Source organism: Muntiacus reevesi, chromosome 10 (assembly GCF_963930625.1).
Source record: "Muntiacus reevesi chromosome 10, mMunRee1.1, whole genome shotgun sequence".
Taxonomy (NCBI): domain Eukaryota; kingdom Metazoa; phylum Chordata; class Mammalia; order Artiodactyla; family Cervidae; genus Muntiacus; species Muntiacus reevesi.
The window spans coordinates 8107587-8123756 of NC_089258.1; the positions used below are offsets into that span (position 1 = coordinate 8107587).

The 16170-nt window shown below is 42.1% G+C and overlaps 1 protein-coding gene across 1 annotated transcript in view; it reads right to left on the minus strand.

Annotated features, from left to right (window-relative positions):
• Positions 1–16170, minus strand: part of DCAF12 (DDB1 and CUL4 associated factor 12) — a 40186-nt gene that overhangs the window by 11233 nt on the left and 12783 nt on the right. Inside the window, exons 3-4 of the mRNA XM_065946923.1 lie at positions 3742–3948; positions 2626–2686 (exon numbers count right to left, since the gene is read on the minus strand). Of these exons, the coding sequence (XP_065802995.1) occupies positions 2626–2686; positions 3742–3948 (268 nt within the window). The remainder of the gene's footprint in view (positions 1–2625; positions 2687–3741; positions 3949–16170) is intronic.

Genomic DNA, 16170 nt, shown 5'->3' on the forward strand with positions numbered 1-16170 from the left:
AGACACTGCTATGATTTATATTAAAGAGTGTTCTGTCTATGTTTTCTAGCAGTTTCATGGTTTCCAGTCTTACATTTATGTCTTTAATCCATTTTGAGTTTAAGTTTAGTATATAGGTGTGAGAAAATGTTCTATCAATAATTTCATTCTTTTATATATAGCTGTCCAGTTTTCCCAGCACTTCTCATTGAGAAGACTGGTTTTTCTCCATTGTATATGCTTTGCCACAGATTTACTGACGAGCTAACTTCTTTGTTCTGTCCCACTGATCTTTGAGTGTCTTTTTGTGCCAGCACCATGCTGTTTCAATGACCACAGCTTTGTAGTTTAATCTGAATTCAGGGGGCATGCTATCTCTAGCTTTGTTCTTTTTTATCTCACGATTGCTCTGGCAGGACTGCCATGGTGGTAGTGGATGAGGATCCACCTGCATTGATCCCTGGTCCAGGAAGATTTCACATGCCATGTGCTACAACTACTGAGCCTGTCCTCTAGAGCCCAAGAGCCAGAACTACTGAGCCCAAGTGCTTGGAGCCCATGCTCCACAACAAGAAAAGCCACCACAATGGGAAGCCTGCACACTGCAACAAAGAGTAGCCCCCACTCTCTGCAACTAGAAAAAGCCTGTGTATGGCAACGAAGACCCAAAGCAGCCACAAGCAAGTAAACAAACAAAATTAAAAAAAAAATTGCTCTAGCAATTTGGGGTCTTTTGTGGTTCCATATAAATATTAGGACTGCTCTAGTTTGATGAAAAAATGCCATGGGTATTCTGATAAGGATTGCATTATATCTGTAGATTGCTTAGGGAAATACAGATATTTTAACAGCATTAATTCCTCTAATCCAAGACCATAGGATATATCTTTCCTTTCCTTTACAACATCTTCAATTTCCTTCATAAATGTTGTACAGTTTTCAGAGTATAGTTCTCTCAGAGTCAATAGTCTTTCTTCTTTTTAAACTGAAATATAACTGATTTATAATACTAATTTCAGGTAGATAACATAATGACTCAGTATTTTTGCAGATTATATTCCACTATAGGTTATTATAAGATATTGAGCATAATACCCCATGCTATACAGTATATCCTTGTTGCTTTTCTATTTTATATACAGTAGTTTGTATCAGTTAATCCCATACCCTTAATCTGTCCCGACTCCCTCCCTCTCCGCTTTGGTAACCGTAAGTTTGTGTTCTATATTTGTGAGTCTGTTCCTGTTTCAGAGTCAGTATTCTTAAAACCTGCTTACTGTTCACAAAATGTAGCCTTGGAAGCTATCAGCCTGAAAACACAGAACACTCCCAGGGTATATTAAAAAATAGAAGGAAAACTCTCCAAAAAAGTCATGTCCTGGCTCCCAACAACCCCATTTAGTCCAGCTTACTGTCATACACATAGTCCCTATAGAGGGGACATGATTCAGTCTTTGCCCTCCAGGAGCTCTCACTTCTTGAGGAGACAAATGACAGGGAATCCAAGAGCTTCTGAACTGCTACTGAAAATTTCTGAACTGTGACTATGTTCGTCCATTAGACTTCTCCTTCCTTCCTTGTTGTTTTCTATTGCCTTGCAAAAAACCCGAAGAAAGAAACATTTATGTTCCCTTAGTTTTCTTTGTGGCAGTTCTAAGCATGGGCTTCATATCCTGACTCCATCTCTCACTGTCTCTGTAGCCTCTGGCAAACTATAACTTTTCAGAATCTAAATCTTCTCAATTGTGAAATGAGGCTGACAATGTAAACCTTCTAGGATTGTTATGATGATTCTATGAAATAACATATGAAGTACTTAATTTAGCAACTCTTGTGATTTTTTAAAATTTGGGAATCTGGAATGGACGATTATATTTTACATATATATGCAGGCATGCTCCATCGCTCAGTCAGGTCTGACTCTCTGCAAACCCATGGACTGTAGCTCCTGAGACTCCTCTGTCTATGGAATTATCCAGGCAAGGATACTGGAGTGGTTGTAATTTCCTCCTCCAGGGGATCTTCCTGACCCTCATTCCTATGTCTCCTGCATTGGCAGGCAGATTCTTTACTGCTGTGCCACCTGGGAAGCCAGGTACCCAGAAAAGCTGATTGGCACTCTGAGCCTACATTCTAGGCTGCTGTGGGTATTCAGAAAGCATTTGAGCATCTCTTCACTCATTTCCATGTATTTTTCCTGACTGTTCTACCATTGGGAGGGGAATTTCCCCAATCCTGTTCAGCTTTATCAACACTATATAGTTGTACAGAAAATGATAATTGCTCCAAATATTTTCCAGAGCACAACTTTTCCAAAACCACTCTCCGAACTATTGTCTCAGCAAATCCCAACAAAATGTTGAAGTTAAGGGGCCATTACACAGGCTCTTTAAAAAAAGGCAGAGTATGAATAATAAGTGTGCCAGTACTTCCAGTACTTTCCAGATTAGGAATATACAAGGGACAAGACTTATCCAAGGTCACATGCTAAGTCAGAGAAAGAGACAATACTAGAAATAAAGTTTTCTGGCCCCTGGCTGATGGTTGGTTATTGGGCTATTTCCAGTTACACTACGACCCCCTTTTTAACTTCTAGCCTCCCTCCTTCCCTGCCACACCAGAATTCCTTACAAAAGGGCAATTTACCAGACACGGCCATAGTGTCACTGATCCACGCAATGGAAAAGATCCAGTCCTTGTGTCCGTCCTTCAAGGAGGGAGTGACAGGTGAGGGAGGTGGGGGGGGGGGGGGGAGGAAAAAAGAAATGAGTGAAATGAGGATTACAATGTACACCCCTGAAAAGCTTAAAAGTCTGAATGAAAATATCTTTGTAAAAATTACAATTTTGATCTCTGGTGATCACAACCCAAATGGCATGATCCTACAATCTTTAACTGTGTCTTGAGAAGCTCAAAGCTGAAATGAAGCTGGCTTGCCTATGGGCTATAAACATGGCCGGTGGACACACTGCTCCAGCACTCTGTCTCTTGATGTCTTACCTGTGGCTCTTACACACCATCATCCACCTCTCAGCCCTCCAACTACATCCTGGCACGCTCCCCTGTGCTTCCTGGGACAACAGTTAGAACCGACCTCTATGTTCTTCCCTCTTCTGAACTCTCTTCCTCAGACATCAGCATGGCTTGTACCCGCATTTCCTTTAAGCCTCCCTGCTCAAGTGTTACTCTTATCAAAGAGGCCTTCCCTGACTACCCTCTGCAATAGCATCCTCCACCACACTCTCTCCTTTAGCCTGCCTTTACTCTTCTCCATGGCACTTCCCACTCTGACTTACTGCTGGTACATTTTTCTTGGTTTATACGCCTCCCTTCACTTGAGCACAGGCTTCAGGAGGATAGGGGGGCTTTGTCTCTTTTATTCACTGCTACATCCCCAGTGTCTAAAACAATGCCTGGCCACAGAAGGGTCAAAAAACAGTTGCTGAATGAGTAATTTAATAAACTCTTCTGACCATGGGCAGTAGGAAATGTGTAAACACTGTGGACTGTAAACACCAACCCACTGCTGCCGGCATCTGAGGTGTGCTGCTCGCACCTGTATCAAACATCCCTTCTGTCAGCATCTGAAGCTCTCTGTGGGGAGCGCAGTACCCACTCTGACATCTCCGTACCCACATCTCACCATTACAACTCCTCACCCCGACTCCAGCCCCCAAGTCCGCAGTAAGCAAACTGTTCCTTCCTGAAGGGCTTACGGGAGGAAGGTCCATGTTACCTGCTGGGCTCTGCTTAAAAACTTACATCTCCCACACACACAGGATCTAGTGTAGGCAGCCGGTAGATGGCCAGACTATTAGGGTTGTCTCCTCCAGTGGCTAACAGTGTCCTAGAGGGATTCAGCTCGATAGCATGGATACCGCAGCCCTGCTGAGTCACACCGCCGGGCTCCCGGTCCTTCAGAATGGGAATCTTGGTGATCTGGCTTGTCTGGACATCCACTACAAACAGCTACGAGAGAGAAGAGATAAAGAAGGTGAAGTTTCTCTTCAGTGTGGCTGACCTTGGGTATAAATATTCATTCACTCACTCAGTTATCCATCAAACATTTAATTAATGTCTACTAACTGCAAAGTCAGGGCTACACTAGTCAAATGAAACATGTAAATAAGAAAACACAACAGAGATAGGTATAATATGCTATATAATATGTTATATAAACACAGAAGAGGAAGAAGTAAATTCTGCCTGATATTCAAAGATGGCTTCAAAGAAGACCTGTATTAGACTTTGGACCTAATGAACCTGATGAAAGGTTTTCTACCAGTGCAACCGTATTATGTATCACTAATTCTTATCAACACATGTGTAGAAAATTATAAACAAAACACATAATAACCACTATTAGACATAAGTATAAACCATACCAGGTTTGCCAGAGTGACCTGAGATATGAGAGAGTAAGAGATTCGCGTCTCAACTGCTTATCTGTTCTGTGCCTCCGTGTCTCTGCTTATGCTGCTCCTTCTGCCTGAAATGCTCTTATCCACTTCTGTAACAAACCAACCCTCTTTCATTCTCCAAAATTCAACTCAGAGAAATGCTTGATAGAAAAGATCAGTCTTAGAGAAAGGGCATCCCCAGTGGAGTCTATTATTAAACTCTTTATGTGATTCAATGACTCATTCCTTTATTTGCTCACTGAGTCAGCACCAATTCAGTGCCAAGAACTGTTCTAGGTGTGAGAAACCTAACTACTAGGAATGATCTCTGTCCTCATATACCTTCTAGTCTAGGAGGTTCACTTAAAATTCTATCAGCAAATCTCAGAGTGAAGCCAAAACATGTCAAATCTTTGTATAAACAACCTACTGCTTGCATAGAAGATTTATGAAAGGAGGAAGTAGGTAAGTCTTAAATTTAAAAGAGAAATAGAAAAGGAAGAGTAGCTAGAATAAGAGGGTCAAGCAGAGACTGAGGGTGGGGCGGATTTTAGAAAGAAAGGAAGACTGAGGGGAACCACTCCCAAACCTATAAACCCTGCCAACTATTTAAGGCTGAGCCTCCACCTAACTGGCGCCATCACCAATGTGTCTGACAGGCATTTTCAAATTTTCTGACTCAATGTGTCTAAAACAAATTATCTTCCTCCCCGAACTGCTCATTTCAACTGATGCCACCACAATCTTCCTGCTCACTCAAGCCTGGGATTCACCCTAGATTCCTAACTTCCTCCTAAATATTCTTACAGTTGGCTCCTTCTTCTTCATCCTCTCTCCTCTACACGACTTGCCTTCAGGCAAGGCCATCAACAAAACTATACTCCACACTATAATCATTCATCTTCCTAAAGCATGGAAATCCTCCCATGTCCATTAAAAATTAATAGTTTCCCTTCCCCTAAATTTGACTTCCCTGGTGGCTTAGACGGTAAAGCGTCTGCTTACAATGCAGGAGACCTGGGTTCGATCCCTGGGTCAGGAAGATCCCCTGGAGAAGGAAATGGTAACCCACTCTTGCCAGGAAAATCCCATGGATGGAGGAGACTGGTAGGCTACAGTCCATGGGGTCACAAAGAATCGGACATAACTGAGCGACTTCACTTTCACTTTCCCCTAAATTCAAGCCCTTCAGCATGGCATGAAGATTCTCCTCAACATGGACCTTATCTATCTCTCCAGCCTCACATCCTTCCATGGACGTTATACTATAGAAAGAACTGCTTAATACTGGACAGTCTGAATCAGTGTTCTAACTAATCCCTGATGGTCTCTGAGCTACTGTTCTACCAGACTCAGTAGTTATGTGCTTCAGGAATTTTTCGGTAGAATTGGTCCTATTAGGAGACTCTTGGTGTCACCTTTGTTATCTTAAAAGCTGGTCCCTTCGCTGAGGCTCTTAATTTCTTGAAAACTTGATTTTATTTCAGCTGAAAATTGGCAAGGCTATTTAAAAAATTGAGGGAAGCCATTTAAGAAATTGAAAAGTAATCGCAAACAACATTGGGTAGTTGTGACTTTCAGTTCTGTATCAGTTGAATTTTTGTGCTCTTTTCCCTGTGTACATGGTGGTTCTATTTTTCTCCAATAAAACTTTTTATTTAAAAAAAAAAAAGAAAAGAAAGAACTGCTTATAAATTAATACTCACACAAAATATATAGTGATTTTACTTCATGGTTAGGCTGTTCCAATGCCAGAAATGCTTTCACCTACTCTCCTCTTTACCTGGCCATTATGTCCTTATGTTTCATGATTCAGTTCAGACATGTCCTCTCCTAGTATTTCTTAATGTCCAGGCTGATTAAGTTCCTCTCCTGTAGGCTCCCAAGATAGCCCTCTACTCACAATACTTAGATATTATCACAGTTTTAAAATATCCACTCATCTCTCTTCTCCATTAAGCTGATAACGCCCTCTCAATTCCAAGAGCAGGGGCTTTATCTTACCTGGCTCTGCTCTCCGGCCCCAACAACACAGAGCTACACAGTAAGCTCTCAAGAGTGACCACCTTACCGGGGGCCTGCCCAAAGACGCTGGGGGACCCCTGCGCCCCTGCGTTCAGAGTGGCGCCCTGTAGCTGAGCTCATCTGATGTAAGCCCAGATGTCCAGGTCACAGTACTGTTCTGGGGTGGCCTCCCGGCTCAGGGAGAACCAGTTCAGAGCCTAGATTAGACTCGGTCATTCAAATTCTCAGCAGTATGGAACTGGCTGGTGGCGCTAAACCAAACTGGGTGCCCATTTTCTACCAAAGCCATTCCCAGAGAAAAGGAAACAGTGAATTTAGGAAGCATGGACACCCCTGGTTCCTAGTGACTTTTCCAATTCCTAGCTGTTTCCTTCTGAGATCTAGGAATACTTTCTGTTCTTGGGGTTTGTGAGCTAGCCCTTCCAAGGAATATGACTGGGTTTCTTACTGTTTTATAATAGCCTGCCAGATTTCTGTCCATGAATTCTCCAAGGCAAGGATACTGGAGTGAGTAGCTATTCCCTTCTCCAGGGGATCTTCCTGACCCAGGGGTTGAACCTGGGTCTCCTCTGTTGCAGGCAGATTCTTTACCATCTGAGCCATCAGGGAAGCCCTAACCTAACCAACACAACCCCTCAAATGTTTAATACAGCAAAATTTACTGCCCACTCACACCTTTGTGTTGTATGGGACACCGTACACGTAATATGTCAGCTTCTAGACCAGTGATTCTCAAACTGCTTATCACAATAACCTGGGAAAATTTTTTTTTAAAAAAAACTACAAAACAAAAACAATTCCCATAGCTACCATAAAACTCCTTCAACTAGAAAGTTCTGAGTTTTGGGCCAGTAAAACTGAATTTTTGTCAAGCATCTCCAGGTGAATCTACTTGACTGCTCAGGTTTAAAAACCACTGATCTAGAGCTGTGCTAGTCAAAGGAACATTTGGAAGCTTGCCGGAAACCAAGAATCTCAGGCCTCACCCTAGACCTACTAAATCAGATTCTGGAGTTTCTCAAGATCTCCAAGTACACGGAAGTGTCTGAGAAGCACTGATGTAGAGACAATCTGCTCTGTACACTAAGGACAATGCATTTGATAAGAAACAACCCTATGCCTTAATAAATAAGGCTCCATTTCTGCCTCCCAGAAAAGGAAAAGAGAAAAGGCTTTATTTATTCGTGTCCAAGAAAGTCTTAAGTCCAACCTCTCCAGTTTTGGACTTGGGAGAGGTCTAGGTTTAAGAATGTTTACTTAGCAGCTATGTGAACTTGATCAGTCATTCAACCTTTCTGAATCTTGCTTCTTATCTAGAAAACTGAAATAATATTATTTATCTAATAGGGCTGCTAAGAGATTTAATAAAATATGAAGTATCTAGCACAGGGCTCAGCACAGAACAGGTGCCTAAAAAGTACTAGTTCAGAGACAGTCGATTCTAATGTTTTGTTTCATTTCGCAGGTTATAAGACAGAATAGATGAACAAAATTTCATACAAGGGAGATGCAAATGGCTGGCTCTGTAGAGGAAACCAAGAGTTTACCCACAACCTTACCCTCACCAAGGAACGACAAAGCAGCATGTAAAGGAGGGAACCCCCTTGCTTTTTCAAAGGAAATTTAAGAGATGCGGATGGGGTGCCACATACTGTCTCCCCAAGCTGTGTGACAAGGGGCCAAGGCTTCACACAGCTCCTGTAACATTTCCCAGAATGGGACTGCTCCCCACTCACCTACTGGGATCCCTGCCAGCAACCAGCAGCATGGCAGGGTAAGCTTGAGGCTTAATGGCTTCCTGCAGCTTATAAGTCAGGGCAGAGGGAAAAAAAGAAAGCAAAGGCCTTACAATCAGGAAGATTCTAAGACTAGTGAGGACACCTCAGCTTGCATGTATCTGCATATAGACATGTGTAACTGTGCCTATACAGAAAGCCAGGATGGCTTAATAAAATGGGGGGAGGGGAGATTCACAGTCTCTAAAACTCAAGGTGTGTTAGGCGGAAGCTAGTGGAGAAAGGAAAGTAAATCCACACAGGAGGCACAGATATCAGGATGAACTATACAGAGTCAGATAATTAAAGGCCAGAGGGCAGCTTGAGTCTGGGAAAGGGAAGAGGACTGAAACCTAGCAGAGGAATACATTCTCTGTCCCCAACAGAGATGTGGAGGGCAAAGGAGAGAGCCAAGACTAAGAAACACAGCAAAAAACAGTTAGCCAATATGCACCAAAGATTAAAAATGTATAAATGCTGCAATTACACTAAGGAAATAATGACAAGTGAACAGCTTTAATTACAATGAATTCTATTTACTTATTTATTTAAAAAAAAATTTTTTTTAACTGCGTTGTGGCATGCGGGATCTTAATTCACCCATCAGGGATCAAACTCATGCCCCATGCAATGGAAGTATGGCGTCTTAACCACTGGACCACCAAGGAAGTCCCAAGTTACAGTGACTTTTAAACTAGTGAAACACCACAGGCGGCTGGGAATAACCACTCAGCCTTAAAGAACGATGGAGTAGAGGACACTTACTAACATGGAAATAATGCTATTTTAATAGCATTAATCCCTGGTCAAGCTTCATGGTGAGGTCAAAATGTGAAAAAGAATTTCTTGCTTTGTCTGTTGAGACCAGTAATAATGCTATTAACATTGAAATCATGCTATGTTATTAAATGAATACCCTTTTAAAGACCTAAGTCTTAGAATGTTGATTTTTTTCCCTCAAAAAACACATATGACATGCATTATTTTAAAAGAAGAGGAGGACTTCTTTTCTGGTGGTTAACAACCCACCAGCCAATACAAGGGATGTGGGTCTGATCCCTGGTCCGGGAATATCCAACAGGCCCTGGAGCAACTAAGCCCGAGCACCACAGTGGTAAAGCCTAGGCGCTAGAGCCCGGGAGCCAGGCCACGTGCTACAACTATTGAAGTTACTGCACCACAACAGAGAGGAGCCCCGGCTCTCCAAAACTAGAGAAAGCCTGCAAGCAAGGAAGAGCCAGCATAGCCAAAAAATACATAAACAAATAATTTTAATTAAAAAAAAATAAAGATAGAAGGATAAGCAAAAGACTTGACCAACTAGCCTCATTTTACACAAATCTTCATTTCCTGCCATGAATAATGAAAAATAAATTCTATAGTATTGAAGGATACTAATACTTAGTATATAGATTATTCAGAAGAAAACAAGATACTCTCAGCTTTTTGTTCCCTAGAGCATCTTAAGGCATAAGCTATTTTACCCAGAATTAACAGGAAGCCTTATCTCTAAACTGCAAACTACTAAAGAGCAGATTGTCATTATACACTAACTAATTATCTGGTATATTGAGAGATCATAAGCTTTTAATAATAACAGTATTAAAATAATAATATAATCCTTTTCCCTCATTCTTATTTCCTGAGCATTATAGCACAAAGACTTAATAATAATATGGCTATGTACTGCCCACTGAAAGGCAAGACCCCTCTCCAGGTATTATCTGGAGCTCAAAACACTTGTGTGACTGACAGGGGAAACTCCTTTTGCCATATATCCTACACCACCTTATTTCCAAGTTCCTTCTTTACACCCTTTCCCCAGAGAGGAGGTATATTACATAACTGCTCCATCTTTGTCAGTAAACAAGACAAGCAATGAATGAAACTGGGCAAGGCCACTTTCTCCACTGCTTTAGGATAAGAAAACACAAGATTCATCTAGTGGAAGGTAACAGTTTTTTTTTTTTTAATTACAGAATCTGCTGACAATACTTTATCTATAATACTGTAAATAAAAAAATGCAGGGAAGATTGTTCAGAATTGTATCTCTTGTCAAGTCTATTTTCTGTTTTTCATTTGTCAAGTGCCTATTCAATCCTTAACCACATGCATGTATAATGGTGCATAGCTATAATCAGCAGAGAGAGAATTCCGTACCTCATTACATTTAACGTATCAAAACTTCTGCATGTTATTACAGTCTTCACAATTATGTTAATATCTTCATAATATCACACAGATTTACCATAAATTACTTACGTATTCTATCATTAGCATTTTGATAAAAATAGCTTCCAATAATTATTGTTAAAAAATGATTAGCTCAAAGGGCACAATATTTTAGGCTCTTCATTCAACAAATAATATATCCCAGGTCTTTGAAACATAATGCTAAATTACTTTCAAAAAAGGGTTTTAGTGGCATTATACATATATTATCTATTCCACTGCATTCTTATCAGAACTAGGTAACACTTTAATTTGTATACAGAAAATATCTTTTATCTGAATCCTTTCCATGATGAAATATAATTTCCTAAAAAAAAAATAATTTCCTAATTATATTTTCTCATGTAAATAATTTTTAAATGCTTAAGCTATTTGGGATAAGACTCACATACAGAAAACAGGTCATTCACAGCATAGAAAAACTCCAACTTCTTATCTTTGGAGTACCTGAATCTGGCCAGAAATACATCTAAAGATGAGAACCATCAAACTACTGCTACCACTGCCTCCTCCACCACCGCCATTAATTATATCAACAATTTACTAAGCAATTACATCAACAATTTACTGAGCACATATTCTAGGCACTATGCTAACCAAAATCTTATTTAATTTTCTTCATGACTCTGGTAGGCAGATACTACTTGCTCCATTTATTTTAAAGGTGAAAGAAAGGTTTAGGAGAAGATATTTGTTCAAGGGTACAAAGCTAATAAGAAATGGAGCCCAGGACTTCCCCGGTGCTCCAGTGGCTAAATATCCATGCTCCCAATTTAGGGGGCCCAAGTTTGATCCCTGGTCAGAGAACTAGATTCCACATGCTGCAACTAAAATCCAGGAAGGGGCCCTTGGCTAAGAGGAGACTCTGCCTTGGGCCCGCTGGTATAATAAACTGCACTCCACTATCTGCATTGTCCTTCTGAGTGAGTTTGTTTCCCGGAAAGCATGGCTACAACATTTGGTGCGTTGGCCAGGAAGCTCCTCACTTGAGGAGACAGGTCTCATTTGAGGACACCCCGAGGCTTTGTAGCTTGAATCTCCTAGAGGGGGGAAGGCACCTCGCCCCTCTGGAAGGATTCTGCTTTTCAACGCCCGGACCTTTCACGTCAGCAGGTAGTGGACGGCAGCAGGGGAACGGAGCGCTCAGTTAAACTTGCAGGTATTGTCCCTTGATCCATCACACCAGAGCGAAGAAGGCATACCACGCTGACCCAGAAGACGCCGAGTGGACCATCCAGAAGGACCCCACCGACCCACGGGAAACCAAGATCATTCTGAGGAGGAAGAAGAAAACGAGGTCCCAGACGAGCCCTCTACAGGACGGAGCTGGGTAAACGACTCCTGCTGCTCGGCCTCACCAATGCAATTCTGAACTTGGGTATGTGGGGCTATGCCCCTGTCAGTAATAGACAGACTCCCCTGGTGGGTATCGTCACTCCGTTATGGGGACTTTAACAACAGAAAAGAACTTTCCTCTCTCTCACCAACCATAACCTTTCTTTGCCTTCTGGAGTTGGAAGAAGCCATCAATGGGCCAGGGACATAGAGTTACATTTAACATGAACATCAGCCTTACGGAGATAACAAAGGCTTACACCTCATATATGAGAATTAAAGAGGAAAAGGGCTCCCTTACAAAAGGGGGACAGGCCTCCCGGTGCCTTGAGCAATACTACCAGGTCTGGGATGAATATTTCTGGATGACTCCTGAGAAAGGACAGTTGATTGCCCCTGCTACTATTTGCTGGGAACAAAAAGAACAGAAAGTTGGATTTGGAGACCACCCCCTAGACCCAAAAGAATTGTTATTTGTCCCCTGAACAAAGTAAACAAATCTTGGAAGTTACCTATCACCCCAGTCAGTCTGCTCAGTGGCCCGGTTCCGACTGGCCTGGAATCCGCTGGGTAGCCCCCAATGGGACCAGTGGCTCTGTGGGCTTAACTTATGGCCATTGTTACCAGTTGGCTGGGTGGAGCGTTGCACATTAGGATTTGCTTTCGCCCATGGCAGAATTAAGCCTAGCCTACACCAGCCTCCAGTAAACCTGCCTTATCTGCATGCAAGATGGACACGATCCATGTTCCAATGGTATGACTATCTTGCTGCCTTGTTTGTACCCTCTGTAGGGACAACGGATATCATGGTTAAGGTAGAGGCCTTAACTAATTTCACTAAACAGGCCCTCTTAGACAGTACTAAAGCCATTCAAGCTTTGAAAGAAGAACAGATTCAGATGAGGAAGGCAATAATTCAAAATAGGATGGCATTAGACATACTCACAGCAGCCCAAGGAGGGACTTGCACCATAATTAAAGTTGAATGTTGTGTGTACATCCCTGACCTGTCTGGAAATGTATCTACTGCCTTGGAGGATATGCAAAATCAAGTGAAAGCCATGTCTAATGAACTGTTGTTATAGTAATCTTGACCATACTGCTTTGTGGGCCCTGCTTCCTACAATGCCTTGTGAATTTTGTAACCCAGAGGTTGATAGCATTCTCTCATGTGGGTGGCAGGAGGGCTAAGGTATAATATATCTCAATAAATGATGCTCGTTATGGAAACTAAGAGCATCAAGAGGGGGGAAGGAAGAAGGAATTCATATGGCCTGGACTCCATCTCAGGCCTGTCCGTGCTGATCATGCGTGGCCACCTCTCCAGTGGACTCTGATCTCTGTGCTTAGCGCCTGTGGGAATGACAATGGAAGGATAAGACCCCCCTCTGGGCAGGGGAATCTTGAAGAAGAGAAAACAGACACTAATCACCCCTGCCTCCGGACAGTATCTATCGAAATGTAATCACAGGCTTATCGGTTATTAACTGGTTGGAATGTAACCGCGGGCTTATTGATTATTAACTGTTTGAACACATAACACTTGAATGATGGGGTTATTGTGATCGTATTTACCCTTCCTTTGTAAGCCTCAAGGGATTTGGGGTGGTGGGTTTGGACACGTACACATGGGGTATAAAAGATTTTCACAAATGCTGGTTGGGGCCCTTGGCTAAGAGGAGACTCTGCCTTGGGCCCGCCGGTGTAATAAACTGCACTCCACTAAAAAAAATAAATAAATAAAAATAAAATCCAGGAAGGAAGATCAAAGATCCTGACTGCCACAGCTAAGACATGGTGCAGCCAAATAAACAAATAATGTAAGAAATGGAGCCTAGATTCAACCCATGAATCTCTGAATCCAAATACACAAAACAGAGTAACTGAACCTTATATTTCTGACTCCCTTGGTGGTGCAGTAGTTAAGACTTTGCACTTTCAATGCAGTAGGTGCAGGTTCAATCCCTGGTCTAGCTTCATGGTGAGGTCAAAATATAAAAATTAAAAAGAACTTCTTGCTTTGTCTGTTGAGACCAGTAACAGGCATATAAAGAAAATAATTATTTATCAAGGGCTTCCCTCACAGTGCGGAAATAAGATCTGATTACATCCAACTGGTTGCTGAACAGATTTTTTTTTGGCTGCGCTGGGTCTTTGTTGCTGCAAGCGGGGTTTGTCTCGCTGCAGCAGGTGGTGGCTGCTCTTCATTGCAGTGCCCGGACTGTAGCGCACAGCCTTCTCACAGCTGAGGCTTCTCTTTGCTGAGGCTCTCAGGCTCAGTAGTTGTGGCGCATGGGCTCAGTTGCCCCGTGGCATGTGGGATCTTTCTAGACCAGGGATAGAACCCGCGTCCTCTGCATTGGCAGGCGGATTCTCAACCACTGGACCAAGCAAGTCCTACTAAACAGATATTAACCAAGATGCCTACAAGAAAATTCTTCCAGATCCATTAAACATGATCTGTGCCCTGAGTGTGGTTTAGAAAATACAAGGAAGAGTCAAACAAATGGTCTAGATTTAAAAAGATGACCCCCACCCCCAAAAAAAAAAAAATATATATATATATATATACACACATTACTGCTATATATAGGCTCAAGCCTAAGCCAATGATTCATATAAAAATTGCCTATAAGTTTGTTTAAAATTCCAATTTCTAGCTTTCAATGAAGGAAAAATCCTGAATCAGTACTAGAGTGGGGACCAGGAAACTTGCAATTTAAACACATACCTCAAGTGACTATGATACAGATAGCTCCTGGATGGTACTTATGAAACAAAGGCCTAAGCAATCAGAAAGAAATCAAATACACATCAATTTAGAATATGGACTTGCAAAGGAAGACTGAAGGAAAAGTCCAAGGAAAACAGGAACCAAATGAAGTAACTAGACTGTCTAAATAACTTTCCTCAGGAAGTTAGCAAACCTTCACTCTCAGTGACCTGGGTTCCCCCATCTTCCAAGTCTCCAGGTCTGCCGGAACAGGCCGTAAGTTCACCGGGGCCATGCTGCAAAGCATGTGACTCAATTCTCCAGGTGAGAAAGGTGATTAACAGGATTATTCAATATTAAAGACTAGACATGAGTCTAGGAAAAAGAAAAAATGTTATCCAAAGGAGATTCAGTTAGTCTCGTCAACCAAACCCTCAGTGACTCAAACTACTTTCTCTTGTTTCTGCCCAGCATCAGCCAAATGAGTCTACCTAGGGTCCCTCAACACTCCTTGTGTGTTCCAGACTCTGCTATGAAATGGATATCCCTGCTTCCTTTCCACTGCAGAAGCCTCTTCCTCCTCCAGGAAATCCCCTCTGAATATCCTAGCTAGGAATGACTTCCTTCTTGGAGCAGTCCTGGCTGATACTTCTAGTGAGGCATCCATGTTGTCATTCACTTTGTCCATAGCTACGCATCACATCTCAACCAAGCTGAGCAGAGGTCAGGCAGTTCTCTGCCACTGGGGGTACTGCAGAGTAAGGCTGACGAGTACCTGGTATAACAAAGAATTCTAAGAATAAGGAAAACTGGGGTCCACACCTAACTCAATATGGAATCTCAGGCAGGTAACTTTTCTCCCTTTAGGTCTGTTTCTCCAACTCTAAAAGAAAAAGTGGTCAGTGGTTAGAACTGTTATCTTTACAGTCCCTTCCAGCTATGTCAGATTTGTTTCTATAAATATTGTTTATAGATATTGTTTCACTCCAATCCCACACAAAGCAGCATTCTGCTATCCTCAGGAGAAAATCAATAAATGTTTACAAATTTAGTAAAAGTAGACACAAACCACAAAACTGTCCTACTACATTCTAACCAGTGAAATGGAGAAACATTACCCTATTTCTTCTCACATTCAAAAACTGTCCTGACGAAAACATCCCCACTTAACGTATGAGAGGCACTGGTGGCCTCTAAGGATCTGAAGGCCTGTAAGGCCATCCAAGTGGAATCAGTTTAAGAAACCAGAAGCTGCAGTCCAACCATAATTCTGGGTTGAACCCAGCTGCCACTTTGGGGTTAGTTTCTTCCATTTATCTCCCAGACCAGGAAACACAGGAAGAATCTTGCTTAAGGTCAAGCTGGAGAGCAGCACTCCTAGATATCACCAGGAAAAACTCTTTCCTCTGACTCTCATCTTCAACCAGATCCAGGCACCACTCACAATTCAGCAGAAAAAAATGCCCATGTGTCAGCTTGACAAGAAGTAAAGACGGTTTTCTCTGATTGTAACTGCCTATCAAGGATCAAATTAGAAAATAAAGCCTGGAGGCAAGAGTCAACATGTTACCCCTATGTTCATTCTCCAACATCCCAAGCTTCCAACAGACTGTACCTGAAATAAAGAGCACACCCTCAGGCTCTGAGGCGGTTGTCAACTGAGGGTACAATGTCTGAAGATGCATGTCAGCCTGTGTACACAGGTGCACG